The 17,468-nt window shown below is 44.0% G+C and overlaps 1 protein-coding gene across 8 annotated transcripts in view; it reads right to left on the bottom strand.

Annotated features, from left to right (window-relative positions):
- Nucleotides 1–17,468, bottom strand: part of CNTN4 (contactin 4) — a 795,376-nt gene that overhangs the window by 259,915 nt on the left and 517,993 nt on the right. For all 8 annotated transcript variants that reach the window (XM_033132994.1, XM_033132996.1, XM_033132995.1 and 5 more), the window contains one exon: nt 5,779–5,905. In XM_033132994.1, the coding sequence (XP_032988885.1) occupies nt 5,779–5,905 (127 nt within the window). The remainder of the gene's footprint in view (nt 1–5,778; nt 5,906–17,468) is intronic.

Below are 17,468 nucleotides of genomic sequence, written 5' to 3'. Positions count from 1 at the left end.
AGCATTCACATTGGGAGACCCCAAAATAAGGAGACACAGGAGCACAAAGGAAATGGATCAGAAGCAATCACCGGAGTAATGAATGGGAGACATGCCTATTCTGGGGTCCTATGGCTGGTGTGCACAACGCAGAAGGATTTCAGTAGAAAAATGCAGGCCAGTTAGTTTCACGATTTGGGTATCAACAAAACCAGAATTTTAAAGACTGAATGATCCCATTCTGTGGAGATCTCACATACTTCAAGGTCACTTCAAGGACACCTCTTCCAATGAGGTCTTCCTCACTATTCCTAACGGAAACAGAACTTGTCTCCGATCTCCCACAGAATTCCCTGCACTCCGCTCTGTAGGAATTCTGCCTTCACTGTGGGTGACCCGCCTAGATCACAGCTGTGTTCTCCTTTAGTGACCTCGAACTTGACACTCTCCTTGGGCTCCATAAGTGTTCGTGCACTTGACTAGATATTTTACTTCTTTGCTGGATATTTTTGCTTTGTGTATACATAATTTATGAAGCATTCTGGTTCACCACTGCACAGCGGGATATGTTTGTCCACATCTATGTCTCTGAGACGTAAAATCTTATAAACACTAAGTGTGGGAAAGGTGGGCCAGAAGCCCGGAAGGGGCCATAGCTCTTTATGTGTTTGCTTATAAGAAGATGGGTATTAGAGGCTGACATTGTTTTTAAGCTGGAGAGTAATTCTCTCTGTGTTCTGACACAGACAAGAAAGTAATAAGCAATAAAAAGAGAACAGCTGGGTTCTATTTCAGCGGGTCTATGTGCACATGAATCTCCAGAGCTGCCTGCCTGCCTTAGACAGTTTTTTTTTTTGTCAGCTGATCACGTCTCAGCCATAACTCTCACTTCAAATGATAGTTGAGCAATTTAATATGACAAATCTAAGAACTCAAAGAGGAAATTGCAGTATAATGTGAGCTGCAAGCAGAGTGTGGAATTCAGGACTGAGACCACAGGAGTCTTTTCAGAAAAGTGGTTTTGGGGATAATGCGAAAGGCTGTGTGGGTTTGTCTACACCCGTTGCCTCAACCAAAGTGCTCTGCACAGAGTCCCTAATCTCCTTCAGTGTCAGCTTTTACATACGGACAGCAAAGGCAAAGGAATTATTTAGAAAATAAAGTGCCTGCTGTGAAATGCAGCCGGGTCTCCATTACAAAGCACTCTACCTAGTTTTATTGCGATGCAGTCACCGTTCATTCCAATTGAATGTGGATTGCATTGAATTCCATATCTTATTCCAGACTGCGACACTCTTGGAAATTTCACCATTTATTTTCAATGTTTGAGGACTGTTTTAAGTACTGGTAATACAGAGACGGTACCCATTTGGAACAAAGAGATTCTTCCAAAGGCCAGGGCAAATCAGGGAATCTCAGAAGCTGATTTATGAATCACTTGGGAAATCGTGACCCAGTTCTGAAGCTCTAGAAGGTATAGTATTGCGGAACTGGCTGGGAAGCCATCTGTGGGATTGGCTGTAGCGAAAGCCTCTTTCTTTGTTTACTGTTTCAACTTGGCACTGACGGAGGGGCAGGACCTCTCTGACTTGGAATTTGTTGTCTGCACACTAAGGTGAATACAAACCTTACAGGAAAAGTACTCCAACCAAGTACGTGACTGCTCTTTCTGGCTGGATAGGGAAGCTGAGTGCCACAAGTAATGTCACCTGTCCTTTGGGAACTTTCATACAAGGGAAGTTGGCACACGTCAAAACTTCTCAAAGTTTTCTCGGTCTGGGTCAATCTTTTCAAAATGGAGGGGCAGGGAAAAAGGAAAAGAGCAGGCTTAGCTGAGGGAATAAACACAAAGAGGAGAGGTCAGTGGGGGTGTGCTAGGGAAACCGTGATGCTGAGAAAAGATCCCCATGGAGAGCACATCTCAAATTGCACCTGAAAGTCGGCCTGAACACTGACAAGGTTCAGGCAGAAACACCTTAGAAAGCTCCATGCTTTCCTTGGTGTCTCCTTTAAGGAGAGGAAGTATCTAGCTCCCAGGGACCAATCAGCTTTTATGTGACAGAGAAACTGCCAGGGATGGAGGAAAACAAAGTGCACTGCAGCCAATTGTCAGTGCATTTGATTAAAAGTGTTCTTCTCAGCTTCTCCTGGCAGTCTTTAGAAACATAATAGGTTTCTGTTCCCTTGCTTGTTTTAAATGATAAAGCAAGCCCCAGTATCTGGAAATACAATGTTACAAAAGTAATGTTAATTAAAGGTCACAGTTTGGGGAGAAACAAAGCAGCAACTTGCCAAATTCTGCTGCAGAACTCATTTCCATTTATGGCTGATTGTGAACTTACACTTGGCTGTACACTAAAAGCTGGGGCCATTAAACTCATCATTTATGCATGGAGGAACCTTGCCTCTTTCTTTTTTTTCTTTTCTCTGACGACATAAAGCATTTTAAAATGTTTGATTTAGCCTTGAATTCAACCTGTTATAGGGAGAATCGCTACAATTCTGGTTTGTCCAAGGTAGTGCTGGGTTCACACCTGCTGTCCTAGAGTAATTATCAACAGTGGCCTGATTTGGTGCTAAATTATATGTTCACCCGAATTATATGGCCACTAGAGAGTCGCTGTTTTCTTCTTCTGGAATGTACTTCTTTTCCTCATCCATATGGCAAGAGATCATTCGCCTCCAGTCAGTTAAACTTTTCTGTGAAATTTTCAGTTCCCTTTCCAGCCTGAAGCAGTCTTTCCTTCCTCCAGGGTGGGCTAGAACATGGAGCCCCTTGGCACCCCCTTTGCACGTACAGCATAGGACTTTACCACTCCCACCCCCAGGCAGTCCCCCAGAAGCACACGACCGGAACGTGCCGTTCATTAATCTCTGACTACTCCAAACCAACGCAGGGCCTGGTACATTGCATCTGCTTACCTTACCATGGTGGTTTCAACATGCTTCCTAGAAGACGTACTCGTTAGAATCCTGATACACAGCCAGGTCAAGGCAGAGCTGCTGCGGTGGAACCTCGGGGATCAACTCTGTAGATACTCACCCCAGTAATTCCTGAGCTAACTCATGTACCCTGGAATTCAGTTTGGAAACACTGGGTAGTCTGGTGCATGATGATGTGTTTGATGAATGAATGAATGGGCACACAAGTTAAATTCTAAAATGATTCTCGGTCTGCCAATACCCCCATGCCTTAACTTGGATGGGGAGTCCTTTGCCAGCTTTTTGTTTGAAAACCACCTTTCTCAGATCAGATCCCACTTCTGTGAATCCTTGAAGACTCCAGTCTCTTCCTTCCCTCAATGATGGCTTATGTTATGTATCCTTTTGGTTTTTACATACTATTAGAAATTGGTTATTAGCTTGAAGTTTTTATCATTAAATTTCAAGAGGCAAAATAATATTCGTGAGATATATGTAAGTTATGAAGAATCATGGGACAATAAAGCTCCGTGCTCAGAAGAGCAATATTATTACTTTCGAAGTCTTCTGTATCCAGTTTGACGCCAGTCACTGTCCCCTCTCAACTGTTAATATCATCTTTAATTTTGGCTTTCGATTTTCATAATGATTTTGTCACGTATGTTACTATCCTTACACAGCTGCTGTCTTAACTGCTTTTCAAATTCATAAATACAGAATTGTACTCCCTGTTCTTTAGTGACAAGCTTTGTTTACTCAGTCGTGTTGTTGCAGCTGTAACACCTCCATTTTCACTACTGCCTCCTCCCGTTACCTGCTAGGAATATACCGGCTTATATTTATTTATTCAATTTCTAAATTTCTGTCAATCTGGTAGATTTGAGAGTGTGTCATTTTAGTTCAATTTGTATATTTCTGCTCACTAATAACACTGATCATCTGTTTACACGCTTAATGGATATTTGATATTCTTATTCTTAGAAGTAACCGACCAGGTGTCCTGGTACTGCTTCTACTGGATTAATTGTTTTTAACTTTTTGATTTGTGGGAATTCTTTAAACACGTTGAATTTTAGTCATTGCCAAGAATAGTATGAAAAAAATCTTCTCCCAGTTGGAAGCTTATAATTTTACTCATCTCAATAAATTCTGTTGAACCAAAGTTCTTAACATTAATGAGGTTAAATATTTTCTCTTACGATTTGTGCTTTTTCTGTCATATTTGAGAAATCTTTTCTTCCCTCCAAAGTCATAAATACATATGCCTATTTTCTTTTAAAAGTGTTGTAAATTTCCCCTGTAGGTGTTCTGATCACCTGGAATTGATCTTTGTACATACTGAGGTAGGGGTCCAAATTTATTTCATTTTTTTTAACCATATGGATAGTCCATTGTGCAGTATATCACTTCTCAATTTATTTCTAGTATATTTCATGACTTTTAATTTTTCTTTTTTATCATCTCAGGACAGTATTGTTTTTACTATTTTTATTAGTTAGTGCAATTGATTTTTATGTGGAAATATTATCCTTGACTACTTGCTTTACTTATCACTTGTTCTTACATCTCAGTTATTCTTCCTTGGATCACTTTTATTCTGCTTAAAGGATATCTTTTATAATTTTCTTCAGTGAGAGTCTGTCTGCTGGAGTCAAACTTCAGTTTTTGCCTAAAAACACACTTACTTTGTTCTCCTTTTTAAAAAGTATCTCTGCTGTAAAGAAATATGACAGTTAAGTGCTCTCAGCATATTGAAGGTTCTGTGTTCTATCTAGCTTTTTCTGTTGCTACTGACAAGTCAGCTGCTGGTTTAATTGTCATCCTTTGAAGGTCATCCAAATTACAGCTCTGGGTATTTTTATGATCATGTCTCCCACTTGGTGTTCTGCTATTTCACTACGATAATTCTAGATGAGGCTTTATTTTTATTTGTACTGCTTGGAATTCAGTTCACTGGGCTTCCTAAAACTAGAGCTTGAATTTTTAGTTAGCTCAGAAAAATTCTTAGCCTTCTCTTTAAACATTGCCTCCATCTCATTCTCCCTTGCCTTTCCTTGTGGAACTCTTATTAGATATGTGTAAATGTTTTCTCTCAACCTTCTTCCCTCTCTTTCTCTCTCTCTCTTGCCCCCCATCTCCCTCTTCCTCTCTCTCCCCACCTCCTTCTTTCTCCCTCTCCTCCTTTCCGCTGCCTTTGGATGATTTCTTCAGATCTATCTTGCAGTTTACTAATTCTCCTTTCAGCTGTGTCTCATCTGCTGCTAAAACCACTTAGCACCAAGGTTGAAATAGGCAGTTACTTTTGCTTTACACTCCCTTGTAGGAGGGCAGCAAGTTTAGTTCTTGTTACATTTACTCTAAGGATAGAGCCCTTGGGACTCAAGTCTATTTTGGGAAGCATTCTCAGGTTAGAGTCTCCTCTTGGTTGAGTTGAGGCTTTGTCCTGTGACCCCAGAGCCCTGTGAAGCTGCGAAATCCAAGCTCCAGTTCACTTAGTTCATCAAAGTGAAAACCACTTGTCGTGTTCAATTTCTTCTCCGGGTTCCAAACCTACTTACTTTGTGACTTCTGAGTATTTCTTACTTTCCTGCCAGTTTATTGGTGCATTTTAAAAGGTTGCATTTTTTTTTTTTAATACGATGTTAAGAAATGATAAGGCTCTCAGTGAGAGGGCCAGTCAGGATAGTTAATTCCCAGTACTGCCTGAAACAGAAGTTGGGTACTGAACTTTTTAGGAACACTACCATGTCGTTAGCATCTCAGGATATCCCATCATGCCTATCTGAAAGCGCTGTATGTAATCGGTGCTCCATGAGTACTTGTTGGTTTCAGTAATAGAAACTATACCTGGGAACACATGCTTAGAAATCCACAAACCTGATATGAGGTCTTGGATTGCCTTTAACTTCACAATTGAGCTTCACTCTTTTCTCCTCAGAGTCCAAAGGGAACATGACATGACTTGGTTCTTGAATGAAAACTGGACCATGCAGTGTGTAGTCATCTGAAATGAGAAGAGAAAATGTGCAAAAATGAAGAACACCTTCCAAATAGGAACAGTAAGAGGAAACAACATGAAAATAAAAGAGATAAACTAACAAAACAAAAAATAGTCATTCACAATTTCAGCCTCTGGATGAAATGTCTCAGGGAAGAGGAAGCTTCTGTGGATTCACATGAAGACATCATGGAGACAAAGAGACTCTCCCGTTTGACACTGATAACTCATTTTTTACTAACAACTTCCAGACATGGAACCACTCGGCACTCCCTTTTCTCTCCTCTGCTCCTTCTGGGTCCATCTGCCTTTAGCCCACCCTGTCACTTGGCTCACACACTGTGCCTCCTATATCCCTTTTATGCTACTGTCACAAAGTTAAACTGTCTCCACCCTATAATGGGATAACATAATTGGAAGTAAGCAGTGATGACTCTGTAAACACATTAGGAATGAGAAACAGGTCTGTGCTGATAAAGTGGGTATAAAACTTCCTTAAATTGGCTATGAAGGTAAATGAAACAACCTGGAGTCATGCTTCTCAAATTATCTGTGGTGAATGACCAGTTGTTTGTTTTTTTCCAAAGTGTTATGGACCCACATATGGGGATGCTTGTGTGAGTATCACGTGGCTTGGAACCATATGTGACTGAGCTGACAGACTCAGTAACGCTCAGAGTGGTCTGTAGCTAGCTCAATGATATGTGTGTGTATATAATGATGTAGAAGTTTCTAAATGCTTTCTCTCAACAAGAAAAAAAAAACAGATGCATGAAAATTAGTTTGTCATGGAACAGCAACAAAGACTAGAATAATCCACAAACTACACTTTAAGCAGCAATGTAGAGTACGTGTGCTTCTAGAGTAACCCATAATTAATATGGGTTACTATATTAGCCAAAATGCATCTCACCATGTATATTCATGAATGTTAATTTTCATTCTTCAAAATCTAATTTAAGTCCTTTTTTTTTCTAGAAGACTTTTCTAGACCTTCACTTTCTTCCTTTAACTCTATGACTCTTAAATTATGTCTCTCTGTGGACACCATTTTTTTCTCTCTAGAGCATCTGCACCTTCTTTTGCCTTCTTTGGACTGTAAGATCCTTGGGAGCACGACCGTATACTACTCATTTGTCCACGTTCTGTGCTACCAAGTACAACAGCTTATACATAGAAGATAGTCAGTAAGGACTTGTTCTGGTTGAGAGTCATTTTTTCTCACTTTTTAATGCATTCAATCAGAGGGCCAGTGGCGCTGATGTAAAGTAATATTGAATATCGCCCCATAGCTGACAATCCATTTTCCCCTTAGATGTGATTATTTTGAAGAGTGTGAATTACAACTGCTATCCTGGAAAACCTTCATAACCAGCCTTTTGTTGACAGGTGACAGGATGAGACTGGATTCACTCGGGTGAATCGGGACTGAGGAAAAAGAAGGAAGCTCATTTGGAGATCTAAGTGAAGCATGGTAAGGTAGTTTCTTTCGAGGCTTTTAACTCAGGCTTGAAAAAAATCCACATGCTGAGGGTGGGATAGAAGAAAAATTAAGAAGCCAAGATGACCAAACATAATTCTATTTTATTATAGAGGAAAGGGGACAGCCGATGGCTTTGTTGTGACAACGTGTAGGATGTGGATTCAGAAAAACCATGAACTGAGATTAGACACCAGGGGTCAGCTACTAACTCCACAACCTGCAGAGAACCACCTCACACCCTACGCCTCCATGTTGTCATCTCTACAACGACTGGATTACATGGGGCAGTGGCTCGACACCAGTGAAGACTGAGCAAGAAGCCATGATTATTTCCCCATAAACACATGCGCGCGCACAAGGTCTAATTCAGAGATGTCGTGAATTTTTACCACCGCCGTCCTCTCTCCTCACGCCATGGACAAAATCTCACACGAATGAGAGACTTAAACAAGGAAAATGGGAGTTACTGAAGAATACAAAATAAAAGTGTGCAATACAGTGCACAAACATGTACCTCCTTTCAATACTTACAGCTTGAGGCTGGATATTCCCAAAGCCAGATATTTACCTTTCAGATTTTCAAAATGTGCGCAGTTATGTTAAAAACACATTTAGAGGCTGGTCGAGGGTTAGCTCAATTCAACTGGGAAGAGTTACGTGGATCGGAGGCCCATCGAGTTAGGTAACAAGCGTTACTCAGCGAGATCCCTAGCATGGCAGCACGCTTGGTGGATTTTTCTCGAAGAGAGAAATATGTCTATTGTTGTTCCAATTCCAAAATTATGTGTGTATATATAGATATAATATCAATCATCTCAATTCACTGGTGTTCCCTGATTTGAATTGCATACAGAAATACACAGTCTATTACAAGTAATTCCAAATAAGAATAAAACATAATAATGCTTATCCAGGATGCAGCTGAGAGGCTGGGGGCTAACATCTGTACTATTTCTCAATGTCTCCATGCCATATTTAAATAACAAAAAGGATATTTTTTTTCTGTGGATTTTGTAACAAGAATTGATAATAATGATGCTTTGCATTCACTATAAATAACGCATTTCATCTAAAGTTTTTATTTTCTCTTGGTTAACAAAGCTTACTGCCTGGAGACAAACATTAGCATAAAGAGGACAGTATTTCAGTTCTCATCTAAGGAAAGCCACAGCCTTTCAAGCATGAGCTATGTAGTTTCACAAAGATGAAGGTAGACATTGTAGGAAGTTTAGCTACCCAGGTGTAGAAAACAGATTTCCTAACTGCAAAGCCTTTAGACAAAGATTACCAATTTTTTTTGAGGAAACAAAAAGAGTTCCAGAGTTCCTTTATTTCCCCCAAACCTTGAGGTGCCTGGGTGACAAAGTCCCAAAAGTGACATTCTTAGATGAAACATGGAGGGAGGTATCACTAAGCTTGTTCTATCTTTGTGTAGTAGCCACAAAGGGACCTCCAAGTGTCTTGAAGGTACACACAAAAGACTCTGCATGTGCCATTTTCAAAGTCTAGAAGATAAGTTCAAACTTTCCTTTATCACAGTAAGTTGTTCTGTGTAACGAGAGGAGGGGCCATGATTTTCAGCCTAGAGAGGTAAAGGGATATCTCAGAAAATGACAGAGGACAAGGCTTTAATAAGCCAACAGGTCTCAAAGGGGTGCTGGACCACCCGCACTGTAGTCGTGCCATGCTTGCTGGCTGAAACCCTCGTCCAGGATGACTACAGAAAAACCTGGGTCCATGGCCTGCCTTTTCAGCTAGCTCTCCTGGGCATTCTTTCGTATGTGAAGATTTGAAGTCCACTAACACTGCCCCTTCTGCTCCCAGCTCTCCATTCCCTGAGAGCAGAACGTCAACCAGCCCTGGCTTTGGACCCATTCCTGGACTTCCGCTGTTGGGCAAAGTCTGATCAACCTTGCTTGACGACATTCCCAGAAAGAAATTCAGCCAGGAAAGGCAACTATAAAACTGACACTGCAAAGAGAATGGATAGGTTTGCCAAGGTATGGGACGAAAGGTGGGATGTAGCTACCCTTCCTGAGAGCACTCATCGTTGAACTCCAGCAGCCAAGTGTGAGGACTCGCAAGGACAGCCCTGAATTGCCACAGAAGAGACGTCCTCAGGGAGACCCACGAGTCCACTGCCCTGCAGTGCCGTCTTCTCGTCACTTGAATCACATACGTTCCTGCTATGAGCACTACCCTTTATTCTGAAGTCACGAATCTCTTCTTATTTAAGTGATGGATGTGGGATTGATGTTCATATGTGTGGGATCCCAGACGGCTGAAAAGTCACCCTCATACCCACACGTCTTGGAGAAGCTGGGGGAATGGGCTCACGTTGTTATCAGAGGGCTCCCAGGGGCTCTGTGGGCAATGATCTTGATCCTTCTGGGAATTCTCTAAAACGATGGTTAAGAAGAAGGGGGAGCAGTCAGGTTGCCAACAGCCCAGATACAGTCTTAGACCTTCCAGACCAGTGACCTCAGCCCCAGCGTGGGGTTTCGGTGCAAATCTAGGTACGTAGTGGTGTCCTGACTTCTGCCCATCAGTCACCAGGCTACTCCGGCCACTCCGCCCACCCGCGTTCCCTCCAATTGAGCAGCACACAAGTTCTGTGTAAGAGAGGAGAACTAAGCAAAGGAAAACCCCCTTTCATGCTTCAAGAAAGAGTGACAAACCTTAGGGTTTTCAGAAAACAGCAGACATTTCAGGACCAGAAACGTATTTAGGTTAAAGGTCAGGCAACTCTTAACCCTTCTCCCCTTTTGTTCATCAGATAGTGAAAGTTATCAGAAAACACTGCTCTCGATCAGTGATTCTCAACCTCCTTTTCACATTTGATTCTTTTCTTTTTAAAATCTAATTTTTTGGAGGAGACAAAAATCAATGCCAGCCAGCTTCTTCCTGAGTCCTCCTGCCAGTGTCCCAGAAACAAAATGTAGTCCCAAGGCTGCTCTTACAAATTTTGGATTACGGAAAGAGATAGATAGAAGCACACAGAATTTTAGATTGGAAGAGATTATTTAATCCCAAATGTATTTCCCAGGTCACAGACTACAAATGTACTATATCTGCTATGGAAATAAAAATAATTTTCACCTAAAAATAAAATGATCCTCTAAGAAAGCAGTAATAAGACACCTCTCCACAGCTAGGTATCACTTACTTTATCTGTAGCTTTGAGCCATCAATGATGTCACTTTCTTCCTCTCCCTTCTCCTTCTCTCTCTCCCCTCTCTCTTCTTCTCTCTCCGCAGCTTTCCCTCTCTTTCCTTTGCATTGACCTGGCTCCTTTCTGCATGTCCCTAAGCTTCTCTCTCAGGCAGGCAGGATGCTGCCCAGTTAGGCCACCAGAGCCCAATGGGGTTACGGATTGGGAAGAGACGGAGCTGACCCGAGGTTTGCTGAGACTGAACAGAGAACAATAAGACTGAATCTTAGTTGACCGTGGACCCAAGGAAGCAAAGCAGAGGCCCTAGAGCCCTGGTTACAGGAGCAAGTGCAGAGCGACGTCTGGACTTGGAGTGAAAGGCCAGCAAAGACAACAGGCACAAAGGAGCGAGCTAGTGGGGAGGGACTGCTTGAAAAATCCCCCGACGCTGACCGCAGTTCTTTTTTTAGACAGCATGTATGAATCATCCTAAAAGGCCGCTGAGGTGGGGAGGAAAGGCATTAGGGGCTGAGCCGTATCAGACAGCAGGTATGCTCTCAGGATAAATATTTCATGGAAGGCAACTTAGTAAAAAGTCAAGATGTGCCTAAAATAAACATCCCTCAAAGTGTGGTCCAGAATTCTCCTACATCAGTACCATCTTACCCGGGTGCTCGAAAGGCAGGGCCTTGAGCCCCTGCCAGACCCACTGGACTTTCATGATCAGAGCTCACCGTTGTGCGTCCTACCGCTGGAAAACCAGCACCTGACCTTACGAACTGAGCACAGGTGGCTTTCAACCCTAAACCAATGAAGGCCAGAGGTGAAGAAAAACACCCCCGCAGTTCTGTTCTGTGCGTCAGATCACTCCGCACCTTCCAGCGGGGTGGGGCCAAAGGCCACGTTTTCCTGCATCCCCCTTAGGTCGGGGCACTTCTGCTGGAAATCGTTTTCGTTTGTTGGCAACTCAGTGAGCGGCCTCTACTGGGAAAGCACAAAGATGCGACACTGTGGTTTCATTGCAGAAAACGAAAAACACCAGACTCCAGCCTGCTTGTCATCGCTGTGGACTGGATCCTGAGGGCTTTCAGACCCTTTATCTTGGTGGCAGGTCCCACGTGCTGCCCGAACAGCCGAGGAACCCAGCCTGTAACACACAGTTCAGCTTCCGACAACTCAGGTGGGAGGTTTGATGAAACACCTGGTCTTGGCCAGAAATACTTACCTACGTGGCCACAGTCTCAATTTGGGAAGTAACCTAACAGGGCACACGGGGCTTGAAAATGAGCTCAGAATGAGAGCCGGGGGTTCAGAGGTGAGTTCTGTCTGGGTCACATCTGAAAGTGGGGAGACTGCTGCATCGGCATGCACAGAGGAACCCGGACACAAACCCAAGGGGCTCTGCCACGTTCTGTCTTGGACTCTGCAGCCTGTGGAGCTCTTGATCCACCAACAGAGTAACTGCTCTGTGTGTGTCCCCACACGCACATGTGGCCTTCTGGGATGACAGAGCCAGGCCAGGTCACCAGGGACAGGGAAGGGGTCGTCCCGTAGCCGGTTTACTGCGCGTGGTCCCACAGTCACGCTCATTGCCACTTTCTCCTTCTCACCACTCCTATTGCGGGGGAAGCCCAGCAGGGAGAAATAGTATTCATTCTGCCACCAGAATGTTCCAAGAAGGGCACACACAGGGCCCACTCCATCCAGCTGGCTGCGAGCCTTCTCCTCCAGCCTTCCTGATGATCATGGAAATTCATTTTGGCTAAAAACTGTAAGGTCAGCAGCATCTCCGCGGATCCAAATTACTCACAAAATGTATGGGCAATAACCTAAGGAAATTCAGAAACAAATGAAACACTGTAACATTGATTTTCCCAAGTGTGAGAACATTCCTTTAAAATTGAATCACTGATTGTAGACATGATGACTGGACAGCTGTCAAACTATCACTACAAATACGATTTAGCCTTGCTAGTCTTTATAAAATAAATAGCCAGGGGTGCTCAGAGCCCCACCACAAGTGCCTGTGTGTGTAAGTACCCAGCACACAACATTTTTATTGAATAAGTACTCCATGTGGTTCCGTGTGGTTGTTCAGTTGAATGGCGCAGAAGAAAAACAGATATTAGAGGAGACAGACACGCCGCTCATAGGATAAGATGTTCTTTCATTTGTCCTTGCCTCCACCTTCCTCCTTTTCATATCCTCAAAGAAGCATTTTAAGCAACAAGAAGCAGAGAGGTCTACCGACAGTTGGTATATGTTTGAAGGCAGGCAGGAAGTGGAAGGAAATTCAAATGAGAAGGGAACTCTTCTCCTCCTCTTTCTTTGTTCTCCGGTTGACACAATAATCCTGCTGCCATCACACATTGTGTCACACAGAATGAAGACCTCATGGGACGGCCTGCCAGATCTTAGAAATGGCGGTGAGGTGAGGAAGTGCGAGAGTTGAACGAGGTCTCTGCCCACAGAAACACTCTGTGTTGCTGGAGGCAGCGTTTGTAGCGGTGGAAAGGAACAGCCAGGGAACTGTCAACACATCCCCTTCCGACCCTGACCTCCAACCCTGACAAATTCCAGGAACACTGGATTAATTACTCCTTTAAAACTAAGTAATTGGGTGATTTTGCTGTCAAGCCCCAGTTATGAAAAAGAAAAATGAAGTTTCAACAAATGCAAATATTTTGTAACTCATTGGGAGGCAAAAACTGACCTGAACCGATGTGAGGCTATATATAGCCTCAGTGTGAATATTCATATTTTTTTGCTGCAGAATTATAAATGTGTTTGATTGTGGCGTGCTGACCCAGATTCAGCTGGGGATGTTATAAATACTGGGCACATTTTGTGGACCTTATTTCTTTTCTAAAATAAGAAAAAAAAGTTAACTCTCAATTCTCAAACATTTCTGACCCAAATGGTTTCCGATCAGAGCTTGTGGGCCTTTTATATATGCCAATTCCAATGTCACACATACAGTGTCCGCAGCAGACACCGTCCTGCCCGCATGAAGTGTTCATTCTGGAGGAACTGATTGTCAGAGAAGTGTAGCTAACTTTCTTTCTTTAACTAATAGACTTCTATTTTTAGAGCAATTTTAGGTTAACGGAAAAATGGAGAATATGCAGAAAGCTCCCGAATACCTCTGTCCTCTCCCCACCCTCCCCGTCACTAACCTCTTCCCTTAGTGCAGTGCATTTGTTATAACTGATAAGCCAACTGATACACTGTGTTGTGTAATTGTATGGGTTTTGGCAAATGTGTTATAAGCTGTGTCCACTATGAAACCATCACACAGGACAGTTTACTGCCCTGAGATACCCCTGAGTCCCATGGCAGCCAGCTCTTCAATGTGTGTTTATATACATCACCATTCAGTCATGAGAACATATGACAGGATAGAAACACACATGAATATAATTGGTGGGCTCCGGCTAAAGGAGTCTAAATGAGATAGTGAGGTCACCGATTCATTCAATATCTTTTTCCCTAAGTGACATGGTTTGTTCCTGGGCAGAATCCATCGCTCCTCCTTATGGTAAGAACATTCCAGTCTTTCTCGGCAGAACCAGCTCCCTCACTCTCTCACCTCAGTCATTTGGACAGACTAAATGCCAAGCCAGGAGGAGCAGGTGGATGGCCTGGCCAGGTGATGTCCCATGTCCCTACATAGATTCCCAAGCATACGATGTAAGTCTGGCTACTACAGCTCCATTCCAGGGCTTTTCGTGAAACGACCAGGCACAACCCCCTTTTACAGTCTAGGGTTGCATAGACGGTAAAAGCCTGGAGCTGCCAGAAGCCCCCACCAGACACAGAGATAAGAAAAAGAGAATGAAACTGAAACAAAACTAAAGAACGGAGACTGGCTGAGTTTTGATGACCTTAATGAGCTCTGGAACCACTTCTGTCCCTAGTATGATTTATCCCCATGACTCCCGGGTATGGGAGCTAATCATTGCAAACCATTAGCAAATCTGAATTGTTTCATCAGCTGTAGCTAAGGGACTCGTCACCGAAACGGTATCCATAGAGAAACACACACCACTTTATTGGGTGCGTTCACTCTGTCTCAGCTTCCTAGTTCCTTTGGACAGTTCTCCAAAGGGACCTGTGTGTAAATACCACACGGAGGCCTCAGCAGCGTGGCAGGCAGAGACCTGACTTCTATGGACCTTTTCTCGTTGTTGTGTCTCTGCCTCAACTTGGTCGTCGCTGATGTCACTTGCCCCCTAGACATCCACTCCTTTGACCTGAATTCTGGACACACACAACAAGCCCCATCAAAATGTGTCTTTCCCACATTCTTCTCCATCACAGGACACTATTTCTTGCTGCAGACAAAATATATGACTGTGCGCTAATCCATTCCAAAACCTCTTAGCTTTCAGCTGGAATTCAGAAACTTTAATGGTTTTTTGAAAGATCATTAATCTAAAACAGTAGTGTTGCTTTTAATGGCTTTTGTGCAGTCTTGGTGTAAAGAGATGCCTAGGGAGCCAGTGAAAAACGAATACAGAGCTGTACCCCCTTGGCCCCAAATTCTGATTGGACTTGGAGGTGGGCCGGGCATACGCATGTGAACCAGGCACCCCAGGTTAGGCCAATGCAGGTGACCTGGTCATGAGCCACCAATTAAGGAAGAAGAATTGGGGGAATGTCAGCAGCCACCGAAGGCTGTCTAGTGCCCCAGGCGGCTGCTGGCCTGGCACCAAGGAACAAGGGTACCTGTGTGGCCCTCACAGCAAACGCAGGGGACGCCGCTCTTGTACTCCTGGGTGAGCAGGGTCTCCATCTGACACGCTCGTGGGTAAGTTCTCCTGTGCTGCAGGGAGCCTGAGGCATCCCACGGGCCTGCTTGGGCTCCTGAAGTGAAACTCATGCCGTGTTAAGACCGCTGTAACCTGGATTTGCCCAAGCTTCTGTGTGACTGGCAGCAATGAGGGACTCTACCCAGCTCTCTGAGGTTCCCAGAGCCAAAACAGCCTTCCCGACTCAACCCAAGGAGGACCAAAGGTTAGGGCGCCTTCCTGCACTCCGTCGTAAGTTTGCACTTCCGTGGAGAGCATTTGTTTTCAGCCCTTTCGGGTGAACTGCTGGTGTCGTTAACTCCCCAGTGACACCCTAGGTCCCCCACGGTCTTTCCTGACATTCAGGTTCCTGAACACGGGACACCTACAGGTGGCACTTTTCATGTTCCCTGCATCATGGCTCCTCAAGTAACATTCAGGAACCCCTGCACCATCTCTCTGGCAGCTGACGTTCCCCATGCCTTCTTTCTGTAAATGTTTCACATGTTTAATTTGGCACATAGTGAATGTGTCAACATATATACTAGGAAGCGTGAAAGGGAGGAATCTGGGAGCTGCTGAAGCTAAACTCTGACAACATATTTCTAACAGGAAAAAGCCACTAAATCTGAATTTAGTTCGCCTCTCTTTCTGGTGTGTAAGTACTTCAGTTACTTTGCATTTTGTTGCCTAGGATACAAGGCTGTCATGATGTCCCCCACGAAGTCGGGGAGGAGAAAAAATCGAGATGAAGTCCACGGCAGGCGGTGGGCTCCAAGTATGAGTCTCCCGGCGGGACACTGGCATTTTAATGGAACTTGGTAAGAAAACCCCAACCAGAATCCTGCTCGGCATCACTCACTCACTGACTCCAGAAGTCCTGCTAGAGAGGGAAACACAAGTACCACCGCTGGCACACAAGGCTGACTTGGGCTCAGACTCAGAAAACAGATGCTTAGGAAACCACAAATGGATGCCTGCCTTCCTTTCCTCAGAAGGCGAGCCCCTGTATCTCCTATTTAGCGACGTGCAGAATAATGACAATACATCTACTCATGTTGAGTGCGCGGTACGGCCAGGCTCTGTGACAAGGACACGCCCATTGTAGGCCTCGTCTCACTTCCCCCACAACAGCCCCGCTCGCAGATGCTGGTCTCCTCCGCGCACCACGATGAGAAGGAGGGGCCCAGGAACAACTCACCCTCACGACAGGCTGCACGACAGGGACCGGACCTGGTGTCTTCTAAGATGAGAGCCGAATACTTTGTGGTACCATGATACACAGTGGCAACTGCTCTCTATGTAGTGCCACCAACAAATGACAAATGCGATTCTGATACGCTGACTAAGAACGGTATCACAACATGTGAGTGACTTCAGAATTTTAATCTGACCCCATTTTTCAGGTGAGGAAGGCAGGTTTTCAGCAGGTAAGTGGTTTACACACTCAGTGATGGAGCTGTAAGCAGAATTCTGATTTTCTGAAACTGTGTGTCTTCCATAGGACCATGGGTGTTCTCACTTTACTGTTTGGATAACAGGAGAAATGGTTTGCTTTTACCCAGAAATATAGTGAAGGAGGAGAATGGAGTCATCCTTTAGGAAGGGAGGCCATCTACTTGGGCAATATTTATGTCTTGAAAGCTTGGTTCAGGAGAAAATAAGTGAAGACTTTTCTTTCACTAGAGAGCAGAGGGAGTAAACGCATCCATCACATGTATGCTTGTTACTACTTCTCTCGCATTACAAAGTTGTTCTTTTTTGGAATTACCAGCATGCTGATGTACAGAAAGAATACATTGTCCTGAAGTAGCCTCTACAGAAAACTTTATGAAAAAGGGGATTCAGAACCTTTTGAAAAGAGCATAAAATTTGCATCCAATTATTGCACATTCTGCCTTTTCTATGTCATCCTGTCATGAGGTAAAGTGACATGCACACCGATTTGGACAAACACAAAGAAAAACTCTTTCCGTGAAGGGATAGACGGCAACAGAAAATGCCACTGACTTGAATTCACAGGCTTATAAGCGAGGGAGAAAAACGTCGTCCTGGCTTTCCTAAGACCAGGTAAGAGGCACGTCCACCAGGTGGCTGGCCCTTTGCAGAAGTCATCCAGCTGTCCTCTCCATGTCACTAACACAT

Source organism: Rhinolophus ferrumequinum, chromosome 17 (genome assembly GCF_004115265.2).
Source record: "Rhinolophus ferrumequinum isolate MPI-CBG mRhiFer1 chromosome 17, mRhiFer1_v1.p, whole genome shotgun sequence".
Classification (NCBI taxonomy): Eukaryota; Metazoa; Chordata; class Mammalia; order Chiroptera; family Rhinolophidae; genus Rhinolophus; species Rhinolophus ferrumequinum.
Note: the sequence above shows the minus strand (reverse complement) of the source record. Positions and strands in the feature narration are given on the sequence as shown.